This window comes from Schistocerca piceifrons, chromosome 1 (assembly GCF_021461385.2).
Source record: "Schistocerca piceifrons isolate TAMUIC-IGC-003096 chromosome 1, iqSchPice1.1, whole genome shotgun sequence".
Lineage (NCBI taxonomy): Eukaryota > Metazoa > Arthropoda > Insecta > Orthoptera > Acrididae > Schistocerca > Schistocerca piceifrons.
Genome location: NC_060138.1, coordinates 636,869,486 through 636,886,881, shown reverse-complemented (window position 1 = coordinate 636,886,881; position 17,396 = coordinate 636,869,486). Strand labels below are relative to the sequence as shown.

General features: G+C 39.1%; 1 protein-coding gene across 2 annotated transcripts in view; it reads left to right on the top strand.

Annotated features, from left to right (window-relative positions):
• LOC124805012 (uncharacterized protein C05D11.1-like) overlaps nt 1–17,396 on the top strand; it is a 134,558-nt gene that overhangs the window by 44,127 nt on the left and 73,035 nt on the right. For both annotated transcript variants that reach the window (XM_047265418.1, XM_047265426.1), the window contains 2 exons: nt 15,824–15,946; nt 16,116–16,270. In XM_047265418.1, the coding sequence (XP_047121374.1) occupies nt 15,824–15,946; nt 16,116–16,270 (278 nt within the window). The remainder of the gene's footprint in view (nt 1–15,823; nt 15,947–16,115; nt 16,271–17,396) is intronic.

The following is a 17,396-nucleotide window of genomic DNA, read 5'->3' as shown; positions in this document are numbered from 1 at the left end:
GTTATGTCTTGTACAAAGACTCTGGCATGGCGTTGTGTCTACTGGCTGGCAATTGATTGTGATATCGAACATTTTGTGCAGGCTGGTGCAGCTTGTGAACAAAATTATGGGTGCTGCTGCTTCCGCTTTCCCCTTGGCCATCATGCACCACACTTGGATCACGTGCACGTCAACTTTGCCATCCCCTTTTGAAAGCACATGGTTTTTAGTAGTGAATGTGTTATCCATTTTCCCGTAAGTTGCTATCGAGAGCTACTATTTGTGGGTCGCCTGTAGTTTTTGCTAGCAAAAGCTTCCCGTGGACCCTTGTGTTCTACCACAGTTGGTAATTTGTGTCGTGGGAGTTTGGAGATTTTTGCATGTGCAGTGGTATCCAGCATGTAACTACTGTCCCATTTCACCTGGCCACTAACTCTGAAGTGGAGTACTTCATGTGAAGGTCAGGAACCAAAAGTAGTAGTCTGTTTCTGGCTCGTCATGAGACAGTGCACCATCTAGTTTCTTGCTGCAAATCTGTTGGAAACATGACGCTGCCATTCGCCTCACCTGCTAGGCAATGGGATTAGTCAGTGATTTGTTGGTAGGAGGCTACCAGTTGCGGCAGTGTCCACATTTGCTGTTGTCCTACTTACACCCGTGGAATAGACCCCAGTGACTCTAGCTACAGAGTGAATGCAATTGCAACCATTGCCTTCCTTTCACTATATGCACACGGGTGAGTCCGTGTCCCTACTGATGCAGGCCTGTGCAATCTTTCGCCACTCCGGAGACACTAAGAGCTTTGTCTACTTCTGGGCTAATCAGTTGCTGGGGAATCTTAAGGCCTCTCAGGCTTTTACGGAGCAGATCTTGGCACAAAGCTGGCCATTTTTGGTCTTTCAAAGCCTTTCTAGTGGGGGCAGATTTAGTCTCCCTGCCAGCAGACATCGATGGATACACAGGTGAGATGTGTGTGTCGCAGCAGAGTAGTGCGGCAGGAGTGTGCATCAAGCATTTTGTGGACAGAACCTCTGACCCAAGTATTTACCTGTTGGCAGTAATAGACCAGGCCTGTCAGTTCTTATGCTGGCATCAGTTGTCTTCGACCTAGCTCACACCTCGTGTTGTGGTCTACTTCCACATGTTTAATTGTTCACTCGCTTGCGCCCACCTCTATGTGGTGTCCGGACTGTGTGCTCCCCCTTAGACTGACCTGCATATAGAGTTTTGTTCCCTCTTCATGGATTTAGCTCACTGGCTTGTGGTAGAGTTAATTGGTTAGTATACAAAATGAAACAAGCAAAGAGCTTAGAGGGAATGTGAGCAGCACAGTGTATCACTTCCTTGCTGATGGTGAAAGCCTGTCTATGTGTGGTGTAACTATATCTAGTTACTTCTGTTGGGATGAAGTCACCTCGTTTCTGTTCATACAGGATACTGTCTGCTGGCAGTGTTTTCATATGAGATGAATGTGTTGCACATTTAAAAATTACTTCTCTCCCTAAGCCCTTTAAATGCAGCTTTTAATATGTGAGGTTAAAATCATCGGGAGAGCTGGACTTGCTATATAAACTACAGATAATATTATGTACATGGCAGGCAGCAATGTGCAAGAAAACATTAAAGAGAAAGTTACAGTTAGATAAAATGTTATTTTTGGCGTACAGTTGGAGAAACCTATGCCTTAATTTTAAACAAGTGCTATGTGAAGAAAAGAGTCCTGTTGTATCATTGTTCAAGAGGAAGGATAAAAGTGACTCGCACAAATACAGAAGAATATGTTTACCTAACTCAAGATATAAAATCTTTGTGAAAATAATTAGAACATTGATAAGAAAAATTTCTTTGGTCTTCTTAGAGACCATCTTGAGAAGTGTCTCTGCTGTGTTCAATGTGTAACAGATAATTGAGAAGCGCCAAGAATATACAGTATAACCCCACTTTTATGTTCCTGGAATTAACATTTTCCCGCCATTTACGACATTTTTTATCGTTCCTGTCAAATTTCCTATGTCCACAATGTTCATTTGCTTCAGATTTTAGGTCAACATATTTATAATTTTCTTGCGATTTACACATTACGAAAAAGTGTTCATGGAGAAGAAAATGACACTGGCATGATGTTGGCCATACAGTAATGTTTATAAATAGTAAGTAGTTTCGTTACACCAGAGTGCTATACTCAGAGGATTTGAACTAGTAAACGTGTAATAGTTACAACAATTCGTACCGCATTTCCAGCCGCTGCCAAGCTCTACTTGGCATCGTGGCTGATGGAAATAACTAGGTGCGTTCGAATAAAGATGTTATGACCAATCACAACAACAGTTTCCAAACTGTCTCTGCTGCACAAACACATTTTCATGATTGTTGTGATCATTGTCACCTTTGTCGAATCGTATTTAGCGAGTTTCGGAGTTTGTCCACTTGTAGCGCTAGTTGACACTGTCATTCACTTTCGTGTTGCTCAAATGTTTTTACTTTTTAGTATAAACAAGTGCTGGTTACGCAAGTTTTTCATATTGAGCAAAATGTGTTTCGAGAATTTATTCTCATTGTCAAGTGCAGTATTTATGTATGTGCTTTTATTTATTTATTTATTTATTTTGCGATGTCACACAAACAATGTGAGTGATAGTTTGCAAGTGTGTGGTTTTCTGCATAACTGAGGAGGCACAGTACCTGATAACCTCAAAAAGATGACTACAGGAGAGACGCAGAACGCCACGTGCAAACGCAGCACAAAATACTTATCTAAATACACTACTGGCCATTAAAATTGCTACACCAAGAAGAAATGCAGATGATAAACGGGTATTTATTGGACAAATATATTATACTAGAACTGACATGTGATTACATTTTCCTGCAATTTGGGTGCATAGATCCTGAGAAATCAGTACCCAGAACAACCACCTCTGGTCGTAATAACGGCCTTGATACGCCTGGGCATTGAATCAAACAGAGCTTGAATGGTGTGTACAGGTACAGCTGCCCATGCAACTTCAACACGATTCCACAGTTCATCAAGAGTAGTGACTGGCGTATTGTGACGAACCAGTTGCCCGGCCACCATTGACCAGACGTTTTCAGTTGGTGAGAGATCTGGAGAATGTGCTGGCGAGGGCAGCAGTCGAACATTTTCTGTATCCAGAAAGACCCGTACAGGACCTGCAAAATAACCAATATTGCAGATGTCCCTGTCCAGCTAGAAGTCGTTGGGGAAGGAACAATTGTTCTATTGATCGAAGATGAACTAAATGTATAGGGCGGCCGTGTGCTTTGAACGAAATGGGTAATGATGCATTATCCTGCTGAAATGTAGGGTTTCGCAGGGATCGAATGAAGGGTAGAGCCACGGGTCGTAACGCATCTCAAATGTAATGTCCACTGTTCAAAGTGCCGTCAATGCGAACAGGAGGTGACCAAGATGTGTAACCAATGGCACCCCATACCATCATGCCGGGTGATATGCCAGTATGGCGATGAGAAATACACACTTCCAATGTGTGTTCACCGCGATGTCACCAAATGTGGGTGCGACCATCATGATGCTGTAAACAGAACCTGGATTCATCCGAAAAAATGACGTTTTGCCATTTGTGTACCCAGGTTCGTCAATGAGTACACCATTGCAGGCACTCCTGTCTGTGATGCAGCGTCAAGGGTAACGGCAGCCATGGTCTCCGAGCTGATAGTCCATGCTGCTGCAAACATCGTCGAACTGTTGGTGCAGATGGTTGTTGTCTTGCAAACTTCCCCATCTGTTGACTCAGGGATCGAGATGTGGCTGCACGATCCGTTACAGCCATGCGGATAAGGTGCCTCGACTGCTAGTGATACAAGGCCCTTGGGATCCAGCACGGCGTTCCGTATTACCCTCCTGAACCAACCGATTCCATATTGTGCTAACAGTCATTGGGTCTCGACCAACGCGAAGAGCAATGTCGCGATACGATAAACCGCAATCGCGATAGGCTACAATCCGACCTTTTTCAAAGTCGGAAACGTGATGGTACGCATTTCTCCTCCTTACACGAGGCATCACAACGATGTTTCACCAGGCAATGCCGGTCAACTGCTGTTTGTGTATGAGAAATCGGTTGGAGACTTTCCTCATGTCAGCACTTGTAGGCGTCACCACTGGCGCCAACCTTGTGTGAATGCCCTAAAAAGCTAATCATTTGCAAATCACAGCATCTTCTTCCTGTCGGTTAAATTCCGCGTCTATAGCACATCATCTTCGTGGTATAGCAATTTTAATAGCCAGTAGTGTATTTGCCCATGACAATGAGAAAAAATTCTTTAAACGTGCCATTCTAAGCATGAAAAAACCCACAAGTAGTGCAGTATTTCAGCATTTAAATAACAAATGATGGCTACAGACTTTCAAAAACATTGATTATGATGTATTAGATTGAGTCAAATGTTCCTATTTCCCAGACAGTTATCAGTTACAGTTACATCAGCAGTTTATATTAGATAATAAACAAGTCCCTGACAAGTCTTTTGATGCCTGTTGTGTACATATATCACAAATAAAGTGTGAAAATACAAGGGGATCCCATATATAATTTTTGCAGCTTAAAATGTTATTTCCCACATTTTACATCATTTTTTGTAGTCCCTTCAAAAGTGTAAAAGCAGGGTTTCACTGTAATTTGGAAGCACACATAGCACATATTGTTTGCATAAAAGCATGTAGTAGGATTAATATGATAATGGAAGGTTCAGGGAGAATTTAATAATTTAGAAGTAGAGGAAACAAATCGCAGAATAATACGCACTGAATAGTCAACAGGCATATCTGTCTGTAGAGCTACATTGTACCAACTGAAATGCACAATGCTGGGATTGCAGTTATGAAGGTTGACTGTGATGAAAGTTTGTGTCGGTTGTGTGGGTAGATGGAAAAGGAGGAAGGGAGAGTTAGGTAAAGTTGGGGAGAAGGAGGTAACAGCTTGGAGGGAAGCAGCAGGTGTACAGGATAAGATGTAGGAGGAAGGTGGCAGGGATAGGAATATGACACATGGTCACCGGCACTGGTGAGTTGATGCAGCATGTGGTAATGATGATGTGGAGGAGTGGACAGACAGTGGCTGGAACGAAAGAGGAAGGAGAGACTGTGGGAAAGGTGACGTGAGTGCAGAATGACTAAAGTTAGGGTTATGGTGCAGGGTGAGTGCAGAGGTGGTGTGTGAGACAAGGGCTAGTGGAGATTGAGACCAGGAGGCTTACGGGAATGAAGTATGTGTTTAAGAACAAATCAGATTTACACAGTTTAGAATCACTGATGTTTCGGGGAAGGATCCAGAGGGCATGGGTCAGAAAGAAACCATTGAAATTGAGCATGTTGTGCTCAGCAGCATTTTCACCATTGGTTGATCAGTTCTTCTCTCAGCCATAGCAAGATGGTGACCATTCATACTGATGGACATCCAATTGATAGACTTTGCCCACATAAAATGCTGTGCAGAAATTGCATCAGAACTAGTGTTTGATATAGTGGCATTAACGGGTGCCTCTCCTTCTGCCTCTGATGGGGTAAGGATAAGCCTGTGACAGGACTAGAACAGTATGTACTGGGTGGGTGAATTGGACAGGCCTTGCACACGAATATTCCACAGAAATAAGACTCCTTATGGCAAGGGGTTGGGAGTGAGTGGGCCACACTGGATATTGTGTAGATTGAGCGGGTGGCAGAATACCACTTTAGGAAGAGTGGTAAGAGTATAGGGTAGGCCATCATTACCGGCCATGATGATAAATAGCGAAGCGAGCTGGTTAATGGGGCTGGTGTGGAGATTAGGGGTGTTCGGAGATAGGGCACAGGAAATCTGTGTGTGGGCTAAGGACTTAAGACTTCCAGAACAATGGACAGTTCAGTCCATAGGTGGCCAGACTATATTGAAGTGATTTTTTGCTGTGGTGGGGGTGATAGCTATCAAAATACAGGTATTGTTGCTTATTAGCTTGATATGTACAGAAGGTGTGGATGAAACCATCAGAAAGATGGAAATCAATGTCCAACTAGGTAGCACATTGGGCTGAGGTGGACCAGGTGAATTAAATGGGAGAGAAAATGTTGAGGCTGTGGAGGAATGAGGTTAGGATTTCTTGGCACTGGGCCCACATCATGAAGATATCGTCAATGAACTTGAACCAGATAAGGGATTTGGGGTTTTGGGAGACAAGGTTTCCTCCAGAGAGCCCCTAAACAAGTTGGTACAGGAGAGTGCCATGTGGGTGTCCTTGGCCATGTGGTGGATTTAAGAGAAATGCTACAAACGTTCCACAGAACAGAGACTCTCAGCTCTTGTTTTACAGGAGTGAGACATGTGTGCTAAACTGCAGAGATGAATTCTAGATCTGAGCACCAGAAACGAGATTCTCATGTGCAGTTGAAGGCTACTCCAAGAGAGAGCATAAGAAGTGAGAGAATCGGAAAAGAATCTGACATCTATTCTGTAAAAATAAAAGTTAACAGATATTGAAATAAATAGTTCAAATGTGACAAAAATGGTGGAAAATTGTATTTATTTATACTTAACAAATAAAAGATAATTGAAATAGTCCATACAACCCACATATTTGTATTTAATAAAAAATATATATAATAATTACTATTACCTCAAGGCAGAGAAGTGGACATCAGACACTGGAGGTGGCAAAAGAGGCAGTGTATTGTTTAAGAATGAAGTGGACAAAAGCATGATAATTCCAGATGTTAGTGATGGTGCTCTGGCAACATCTGTTTTACACATTAGCAATGGCTGAATCAGTAAAGTTCTTGGCTAACAACCTGATTTTATTCTCAGAGTTCAGTGATGACTGCATTTCCTGTTAAATCAGTAATGTGCTTAGCAAACTACCTGATTTTATTCACAGAATTCCGTGATGACTGCATTTCCTGCCACCTACAGTTCACAATCACAAATTTTAGAATGTTTGTGTAATAGGTGCTCTACCTCAGGTGGTAATTCTGGAAAGTTCTAGCATTTGCAGTGAAGGAGAATTTGAACATGCTGAAATACCTTCCTAGTTTAAGTTAGGGGGCATTGTTTTGACATTATTATGAAAAGGATGACTTGCTGCTTACCCTGTAGTGGATATGTTGACTCACAGATAGGCACAACAAAAAGACTGTCAAACATGTAAAAAATTACAGTCTCTGACTGTTGAATCCAGACCTATGCACAATATTGTCATGATTCTACCCTGGATTTTCTATTGTTTGGAAGTACTGTTTTGGAACATTCAATACATAAACTCTTTTGAAAGCTGGAAAATGGAAAGAATTGCAATTAATTCTATAGAAGAACCATATACTGATTTTAACATTGCGGGAAATTAGGGTCTTGGAGGAGAATGTAGTTGATACACAATGTTGCAGAATATATAAAGGGAAACTAGCAGTTACAAAAAAGAAAGTACTGATTTTTGGATCATCATTTTATGTCAACAAAAAAAATCATTTATAATATAGTAGCTTTAAAGTCAGCCAGAAAGGATGTCCATGTTCACAATGAAGAGCAAGAATAAGAGATTGATCTTATGAAATTTGAAGCACCCATAAATGGAGATAACAGAAGAAATCTGCACAAAGTGAATCAATTTTGGGATCTCTTATAATTTGAAATCTCCAACATACATTAAAATACTTATCAGCAATTTCAGTGTGCAAGGGGAGGAAAAGAAATTTAAGAATAGTGAAACAGAAAATTCAGCAGACTTGAGAAGAAAATACAAAAATGGTGGAATACTTATCTGTATGTGTAAAATATTCAACTTTAAACTTATGTCCATAAATTTACACAATCTACTAAGAAAATCCAAAACTTGAGTGTACCCAATTCTAGGAGAATTTCAGCTGGATCACATGATCGTGTCAAAAAGGAATATCAAGGATAGAAATTTAATTCAGATCATTCTTTCTAAGGTTCAAATTTAATTGTTGTTGTTGTCTTCTTCAGACCAGAAGCTGGTTTGATGCAGTCCTCCATGCTACTCTATCATGTGCAAGCTTCTTCATCTCCAAGTAACTATTGCAACCTGCAGCCTTCTGAATCTGAATCCTTTGGTCTCCCTCTACGATTTCTACCCTCCATGCTTCCCTCCAGTACTAAATTGATGGTCCCTTGATGCCTCAGAACGTGTCCTACCAGCAGGTCCCTTCTTCTAGTCAAGTTGTGCCACAAATTTCTCTGCTCCCCAATTCTGTTCAGTACCTCCTTATTAGTTACATGATCTACCCATCTAATTTTCAGCATTCATCTGTAGCACCACATTTCAAAAGTTCCTATTTTCTTCTTGTCTGAACTATTTATTGTCCATGTTTCACTTCCATACATGGCTACACTCCATACAAATATTTTCAGAAAAGACTTCCTGACACTTACATCTATACTTGATGTTAACAAATTTCTCTTCTTCAGAAACTCTTTCCTTGTCATAGCCAGTCTACATTTGATGTCCTCCATACTTCAACCATCATCAGTCATTTTGCTCCCCAAATAGCAAAACTCATCTATTACTTTAAGTGTCTCATTTCCGAATCTAATTCCCTCAGCATTACCCAATGTAATTCGACTATATTCTACTATCCTCATCTTCCTCTTGTTGATGTTCATCTTACATCTTCCTTTCAAGACACTGTCAATTCCGTTCAACTACTCTTCCAGGTCCTTTGCTGCCTCTGACAGAATTACAATGTCGTCGGCAAACCTCAAAGTTTTTATTTTTTCTCCATGGATTTTAATTACTACTCCAAATTTTTCCTTTGTTTCCTTTACTGATTGCTCAATATAGAGATTGAATAACATCGGGGATAGGCTACAACCCTCTCTCACTGCCTTCCCAACCACTGCTTCCCTTTGATGCCCCTCGACTCTTATAACTGCCATCTGGTTTCTGTACAAATTGTAAATAGCCTTTTGCTCCCTGTATTTGACCCTGTCACCTTCAGAATTTTAAAGAGAGTATTCCGGTCAACATTGTCAAAAGCTTTCTCTAAGCCTACAAATGCTAGAAACGTAGGTTTGCCTTTCCTTAATCTTTCTTCTAAGATAAGTTGTAGGGTCAGTATTGCCTCTTGTGTTTCAGCATTTCTATGGAATCCAAACATATTGCTCATCAGATGGTAGAATTTTGTCAGGGCTGGCTCTCCCAAGGCTATCAGTAGTTCTAATGGAATGATGTCTACTCCTGGATCCTTGTTTCAACTTAGATCTTTTAGTGCTCTGTCAAACTCTTCATGCAGTATCATATCTCCCATTTCATCTTCATCTACATTCTCTTCCATTTCTATAATATTGTCCTCAAGAACATCGCCCTTGTATAGACCCTCTATATACTCCTTCCACCTTTCTGCTTTCCCTTCTTTGAATAGAACTGGTTTTCCATCTGAGCTCTTGATATTCATACAAGTGGTTCTCTTTTCTCCAAAGGTCTTTTTAATTTTCCTGTAGGCAGTATCTATCTTACCCATAGCGATATGTACCTCTACATCCTTACATTTGTCCTCTAGCCATCCTTGCATAGCCATTTTGCACTTCCTGTCGATCTCATTTTGGAGACATTTGTATTCCTTTTTGCCTGCTTCATTTACTGCATTTTTATATTTTCTCCTTTCATCAATTAAATTCCGTATCTCTTCTGTTACCCAAGGACTTCTACTAGCCCTCGTCTTTTTACCTACTTGATTCTCTGCTGCCTTCACTATTTCATCTCTCAAAGATACTGTATTTCTTTCCCTTGTTCTTGTCAGTTGTTCCTAATTCTCTCTCTAAAACTCTCTATAACCTCTGGTTCTTTCAGTTTATCCTGGGCCTATCTCTGTAAATTCCCACCTTTTTGCAGTTTCTTCAGTTTTAATCTGCAGTTCATAACCAATAGATTGCGGTAAGAGTCCACATCTGCCCCCTTAAAATGTCTTACAATTTAAAACCTGGTTCCTAAATCTCTGTCTTACTATTATATAATCTGTCTGAAACTTTTTACCAAATTTAATTATTCCCATCTTTAATAAAGAAGACAACTGAGAAAGTTAAGAGATACATCAGTACAGCCAGTATTACAAAAGAAAATATAGAAATATTTAGAGAAGAAATTGAAACAACTAAAAGGTGAATGACATGAATTCCAACAACAAATTATTAATGTGGCAGAAAAGACATAATGATTGACCAAGAAGAGAAAGAGGATATTGTGGAACAGGCATTGTGTGGAACCTCCAGAACAAAGGGCTCAAAACTGGAGATGTTAAAAAGAAGAGCAGCAGCAATATCAACACCTAGAACAATTGAAACAACAAATAAAAGAAACATAAAAAGTAATCCAAAAAATCAAAAGAACATTTAAAATATCTCAGCTTATGGAAATACAACAAAATTTCACCAAAAATAATACTAGAAATTTTTTCCAGGCTTTTAAGGGTGTGTTTAAAGCATATCAGGTAGTAAGCATTTCTTTCAAATATGATACTGACAAAATTGTATAAATAACAAACAATATTGTGGAATAGTAATAAAAATTTTTGACAGTTGTTTAAACTGCCCAATTCCTACAGTTAAATCAGAGTTTTCAGTATTATAAGAAAATACTGAGAGAGATTTCCCGTCAACATTGCTATAAATTCATGAAATCATCAGAACACACAAAAATGAAAACAAAAGTGGGAGAGGCTCAATTACCGCAGAATTATTCAAACTGTCAGAATCAAGAATTAGACGAGCTCTACATTTGTTTTTTGAAAACATTTGGAAAACAGAAAATATTCCAGACAAATGGAAAGTAGCAATAATTAACCCGCTACATAAGAAGCAATACATACAAAATTTCGAGAATTACAGAGGAGTATCACTTCTACCACTGATATACAAAATATCAAAAATTCGCCTCTACAGCAAATGAGTGAACATTTGGGTGCTTTCGAAAGGGAAGACTATGTATAGAACAGACTTTTTATCTAAAATCAATGTCCGCCCCAGTAGCTGAGTGGTCAGTACGACGGAATGTCATGCCAAGAGGCCCGGGTTCGATTCCCAGCTGGGTCGGAGATTTTCTCCGCTTGGGGACTGGATGTTGTGTTGTCCTAATCATCATCATCATCATCATCATCATCATCGTCGTCTCATCCCATCTCATCTCAGCTCCATCGACACGCAATTCGCCAAAGTGGCGTCAACTTGAAAGACTTGCAACAGGCGAACTGTCTACCCAATGGGAGGCTCTAGCCACACGACATTTTATTTCGTCTAAAATCAATAATTTGCCACAGAATGTTAATGAGCAAACTTATAACAATATCATTTATTTGTTTCAAGAAAGCATATGATTCTGTAGACAGAGAAATAATAGGTAAAATATTAAAGAATTCAGTGCCAAAGCAAATTCAGCAAATGTAATTCATGAAACTCAAACAAATATGATATCTTAAGTTAAATTTGTGAACAAAATAACTCAGGCATTTGAGTAGCAACTGATATTAGGGAAGGGCACGACTTATCACCTTTACTGTTTGTGTTTTAAAGAAGCTAGGAACCCGCCTTGGCTTCGGAAGGGTAGCCCCAAGTGTAGTATCTACTTTTACTGGGTGGCTTGTTTGGCATAGCGGTAATTTTGTTTACAGGACACTGCATAGAGTTAAGATTAAAAATCATAGAACAACATTAGGTAACTGAATATCATTGCTTTTATGGCATACTGCAGCACCTAAAGGCGTAAGGGGACTGTCCAGCTGCAACCCGCTAACAATGCGAGTGATGCAGTGAAGGCCTCCACAGCCACTCACTCGTCGGTAGAAACAAACACCATGACAAGTATTTAAAAAATGCACCAAAAGTACATAAACACAACTGAGTAAAATAGAGCAAGTTTGAAAATTTAAATATTTTTGAGATACTGTACAGCAGATTTGACTAGAAACATTTGAGATTGATGTAAGAGTTGGCAAAATGGGAAGAGCAAATGTTTCAACAAACAATGTGTACAACAAGAAAAGTATCTTCAGAAATCTCAGAACCTGGATCAAGGCATCTCTGCTCCATATACAGGTTGCTTATTAATGGTTTTCAGGGACAACAAAAGTGTATTTTTCCATGTTTTCTTGATTATTGACTGAATGTAAAAATTTAAAGTGCTGTCAAAATCTTCTCATTAAGAGCTATAACCTAAGGTTAAATAAGACAAATTTTACAGTTAGTAACTTGGCGTTTGTCTCAAGGCAATGTAATTGATGGCGCACAAATGTCTAGACTTTATTCATCTAGTATTTGAGAGTAAAAAATGGAGAGGTATTGAGAAAAGTGGGAGAGAAAAGACAATTACTAAATGTAATAAAAAGAAGAAAAAGAAATTGGATTGGGCATATATTAAGAAAGAATGACAGACTGATAAAAACAGCTTTAGAAGGTTATGTAGAAGGGAAAAGGAAGCGAGGAAGAGAGAGATTCCAGATACTGGATGACATGATGGACGGTACAACATACAGCAAGCAATGGATCACAGAAAATGGAGAGGCAAAGGACCTGCTAATATAGCCAGACAACTGATGATGATGATTTGAGAATGACAGCACCTAGTGACTTCTTCCAATAAAGTTTACACATAATTCCAAACATTTTTGAAACTGTTTCTTGCTGGCAAACCCCTTCCCCCCACTCACCCATCAACCCACCAACAAACGGATGAAAGGAAAAAAGTTTATTGAATTTTCACTGTTCATGCAGCATTTGGCACGGTGTTTCAATTTATTATGTCTTCGCTGTTAATTCTATTTGTAACACAGTTTGCAGCCAGTATCCCCATATGACCACTGGAATGTACCTGCAGAACTATATCCTGGTATGACACTTAGTTCAGGAATTACAAAGTCATAAAAAATTAAGATTAGTGAAAAACTAGGTGTTGCTTAAAATGATGTGCAGTAAATCTTCATCAGGCATGACATTTAAATTTGTTACTTGTTTAGTATCAACTCACTTTGCATACGGTATCTACATATACCACTAAATGTACCTGAAAAATTATATTGTTGTATGAAACATAGTTCAGGAGAACATTGAGATGCATGATAAAGTAGTTCTTGCTTAATGTTGTTGTTGTTGTTGTTGTTGTTGTTGTCTTCAGTCCTGAGACTGGTTTGATGCAGCTCTCCATGCTACCCTACCCTGTGCAAGCTTCTCCCAGTACCTACTGCAACCTACATCCTTCTGAATCTGCTTAGTGTATTCATCTCTTGGTCTCCCTCTACGATTTTTACCCTCCAAGCTGCCCTCCAATGCTAAATTTGTGATCCCTTGATGCCTCAGAACGTGTCCTATCAACCGGTCCCTTCTTCTTGTCAAGTTGTGTCACAAACTCTTCTTCTCCCCAATTCTATTCAATACCTCGTCATTAGTTATGTGATCTACCCATCTAATCTTCAGCATTCATGCTTAATATGCAGTGCAAATTACCCAGTTTATATTCATCCAGTGTTTCATAATGAGAGCACTTAATGATTTCTATTGAACTTCAAGCATAACTTCAAAATTTTTCTCTCTTACATACGGGAAACAAATATTTAACACATTAGCTCATTTGTCACCAGATGTTTGAAGCTGTTTTATACATGGCAGCTCAGTTCTTTAAACTGTCAGGGGTTTACTGGTACAAAACTAAAATGCTATGCCACAGTGAGAAGACAAGACTGTTTATATGCCTGTGAAGACTTTGTGGTGAACTGCAAGCTGGACAGAATAAAGTGCTTGAAAGATGGATTATTAGAAAACTGGGTTCAGTAGCAACAGGTGGTTAGAAAACGAGAAGGAATGAGAAGCTCTACAAAAATGTACAAAACATTCAGAACTTATGCAAAATGTTTCTTTGGACATCTCTATTGATTGAATGAGAACATGCTAACAAAAGAAATATTTCTTATTTATGGAAAAAGAAGTCCACAGTAGCATGAGTTATAGAAATAAGAAAAGAGCTGGAAGGAAACAACATGAAAGACTGCTAAATAACAGAGGCAAATTATTCTGAATGGAATACTAAATTTTGTAGGCTTTTGTGGTGGAATAAATAAGAAATCAGGGATTACATGGACAGGGAAAAGGAGAAGACAACATGGGAACAAGATTGAATATGGACAAATAAGGAAGAACTAAGAAGCAAAAGGAATTTAAGTTATGTGATCCAAGATGGTCACTTTGAAGAATTAAAAAATATGTGCTGTCTGCTGCGTAGTAATATCACCAAAAAATTAGTACTACTGAAGAAGAAACAGAAAAAGAAAAATGTTTTTTCAACACTACAAAATTGCCATTGATCTCGGTAAAAGTCTAGAATAGGGCCAGCTGCTTTCATTCGGGAATGTGGTCAGTGCTGGCCCTGAGGTATGATAGGAACAAAGGGTGTGTCAGCTATTTGCGTTACACAGCAAATGAGAGAGCAGCGGTCAGATGAAGTGTTGCACAGTAATACATTAGGAAGAAAGGGTGAAACATTGCTGAAAATGATGGTTATAAATTTAATTACTACTTGTTTGAGCTGCAGCTTTTTAAACTGTGCTAGTGTCTGCAAACAAAGGACAGCATCGCAACCTATGATATATTCAAAAAGGCAGAGAAATATTTCTCTTCTCTGTGTCGCTATGCAATCAATGTGCGCGAGCACACTAAGTGGATCATTGTTTTTGTAGTTAAATGATGTGAGAAGGTAATGGATCAGTGTTTATTAATATATTGAATGTGCGGCTATGTTGTTAATAAACATTGATCCACCTACCATTCTCCATGATCTGATTAAAAAACATTGACCCACTTACTCGATATGCTCACATAGTTTGATTGCATAGCCATTTCATGACCATATTTGACATATTTTTGTGTTTCTGCGATTAATCCATGAGACATGCGCCAATGGACAACACTGCCATACAGAACTAAATCACTTAAATTGGTCCACTTTGCAGCACTCGTGCCATAATCACAAAATACTTCTCTCAAAACTCGCTAATACAAAAAAAAAAAAAAAGGCAATGGTTTCAATTTTGGCGCTAAAAATACGGTGCCGCTCTTCTCGCTTCACATTGGTTATGTCAAAGAATCATTCCATTGAGTGTGTGAGCTGACGCATTGCCAATTTATGAGCATTAGATAAATACCACTGTGACAGCTGCTGCCTCTGGAATTGACTTGAGCCATTGATTCTTTAGCCAATTACAGAACTGCTAGTACTATTGTTTGTACTGCTAGTTCTGTTACTATTACTATGCTTCTCTCATTTGTTTGTTTATCAGTTTCACAGTTTCCTTGCGGAACTAAGTCAGTTGAACTATAAAGGTTGTTTATTGCAACTGGATCTGTCCTGATAGTACCTAATCCAACAGCTAATGCTGTTCCTTGGAGACAAATCTGCTCATCAGCAGAGTTTATGCATGAAAATCAGTCCCTGATTCTCTGTACCATTACAGAACACACATTCCTGCAACCACTTGCTCTAACATGATTGAAAGTTTTCAAGAGTGTTTCCTTCTGCAGTCACTGACTTCAGTTATCTTTTCACCATCTAAACAGAATGTTGACTGTGGCGAATGGCAGCATCCTATGCAGTTGAATGTCTCATACAGTCTTTTCTGATCTTCCGGGATACTGTGGGGGTGTTGTTATAAAATTGCTCCACACACCTCATTCCTCAGATCTGTTGTTTTATTATTATTATTATTATTATTATTATTATTATGCGAAGAATCTGAACTTATTTCTCTTATTCTGTTTATAATGGCTCTGCAAAATCTTTATACTGTCTGTCTATAATATTTCATTCATTTTTCTTAAGTGACACACTTCTTGATCCACAGGTGCGCAATTACCATAAACAGTTCTATCGACCAGAGAACCTGACTTTAATCATTACTGGACAAGTGAAACCAGAAGATGTCTTCGAAGCTTTGGTCCCACTTGAGGAGAAAATTGTTTCTAAGGTTGGTATTGTGAAAAAAAGTAGTGACCAGCTAACTCTTGGGTAAATAGCACATTGGTAAAGCATGTCTTGAATATCACAATATAATTGTAATTGCAAATTCTTGTAGAGATCATAAAACTATATATGCTTTTCAAACAGATAGTTTTCAGTTCTTTAAATTATTGCAGGGAAATAGGGCCCCCTTCACACGTCCATGGCAGTCGCCAGTGCCTCCGCTGACTGAAAGCTTGGATTTGGAAGTACCATACCCATGCGATGAGGAGGATCATGGTATGGTCTACATCGCATGGCGGGGCCCCTCTGCAGTCAAGGAACTATATAGGTCTGTTGCAGCTTTAGAGAAATATTTAGCAGAAAACACATCAACAGCTGACAGTATTTGTAAAATACTGGCAATTTTTTGCTTCTGCAGTTGGTACCAGTTCTGCAGTATCAGCGGCAGTACTTTGTCCCTCCTTTCCAAACTTTGCAGTGTCTCTCCCATCATACCTTACTGGAGAAGGACTCCTGCAATAGTGGCATGGTTACGATCGAAAGGTTGTTTCCAAAGAGAATCTTTCTATTTTGCTGTTATGAAACATGCTGATAAATGTAGATTGTTTGTTGAATCAGTGGCTGGAAACAATCTTAAGTTTGTTGAGTAGCCACTCTCCACCCTACCATTTCTCCAGGGAATGCTAGTTCTGCCCACCTTTGGAATAGAAAAGTATAGTAAGGGTACCTTTATTGTTTATACCTTAGAGGTGGGCTTTGAAAAGTGCCTAGGTAGATCATTTGGTCAGAACACATCTGTAAAAGACAAGAGTCTTTTTTCAAGTTCCCTTCTGCCACATAATTTTAATCTCTTGGGATGTTTCGCACTCAGACATTGTAGTAGTGTACATAAGTTCTCTGTATACTGACAGTTCATGATATAAATGAAGTTGTTCAGGTATTAAAATTTTTAAATTAAGGAACTATCTTAACCACAAACATAATTTATTTTTTCTTAAAATGTAACTGATTTCGATCTGTGTGAGATCATCTGTAGACCAGTTACTCTGTGATGACTGTTGGAGACAGTGGCACGAAGCAGGAACTGCTATGGAAAATGTGAAGATCAGTGTATGTTTGTGGGGAAGAAGGATTAAAATACACTGCCTGCCTCCATTTTTACAAGCTTTTTTGGTTTCTCCTCATGCCAGTAGATGAATGTTACTGTTAGCTCTGCTCTCTAATAAGTATGTCTGTGTTAGAAATGGGTGGGGGAGCAGTGTACAGTGTGATGCAACTGAGACTGGCCACTGAAAATCCAGAATGAACGAATATATCAAGGTGCAGTATTTGCCAAGTTAGAGCAGACAATAGGAGAATTTTCCAAGGTTCACAAGTAATTTTTATTGTTTATAATCACAGAACTTTGGAAGAAGCTTCAAAGAAAACTTCGACAACATAGCATGTATGGGACT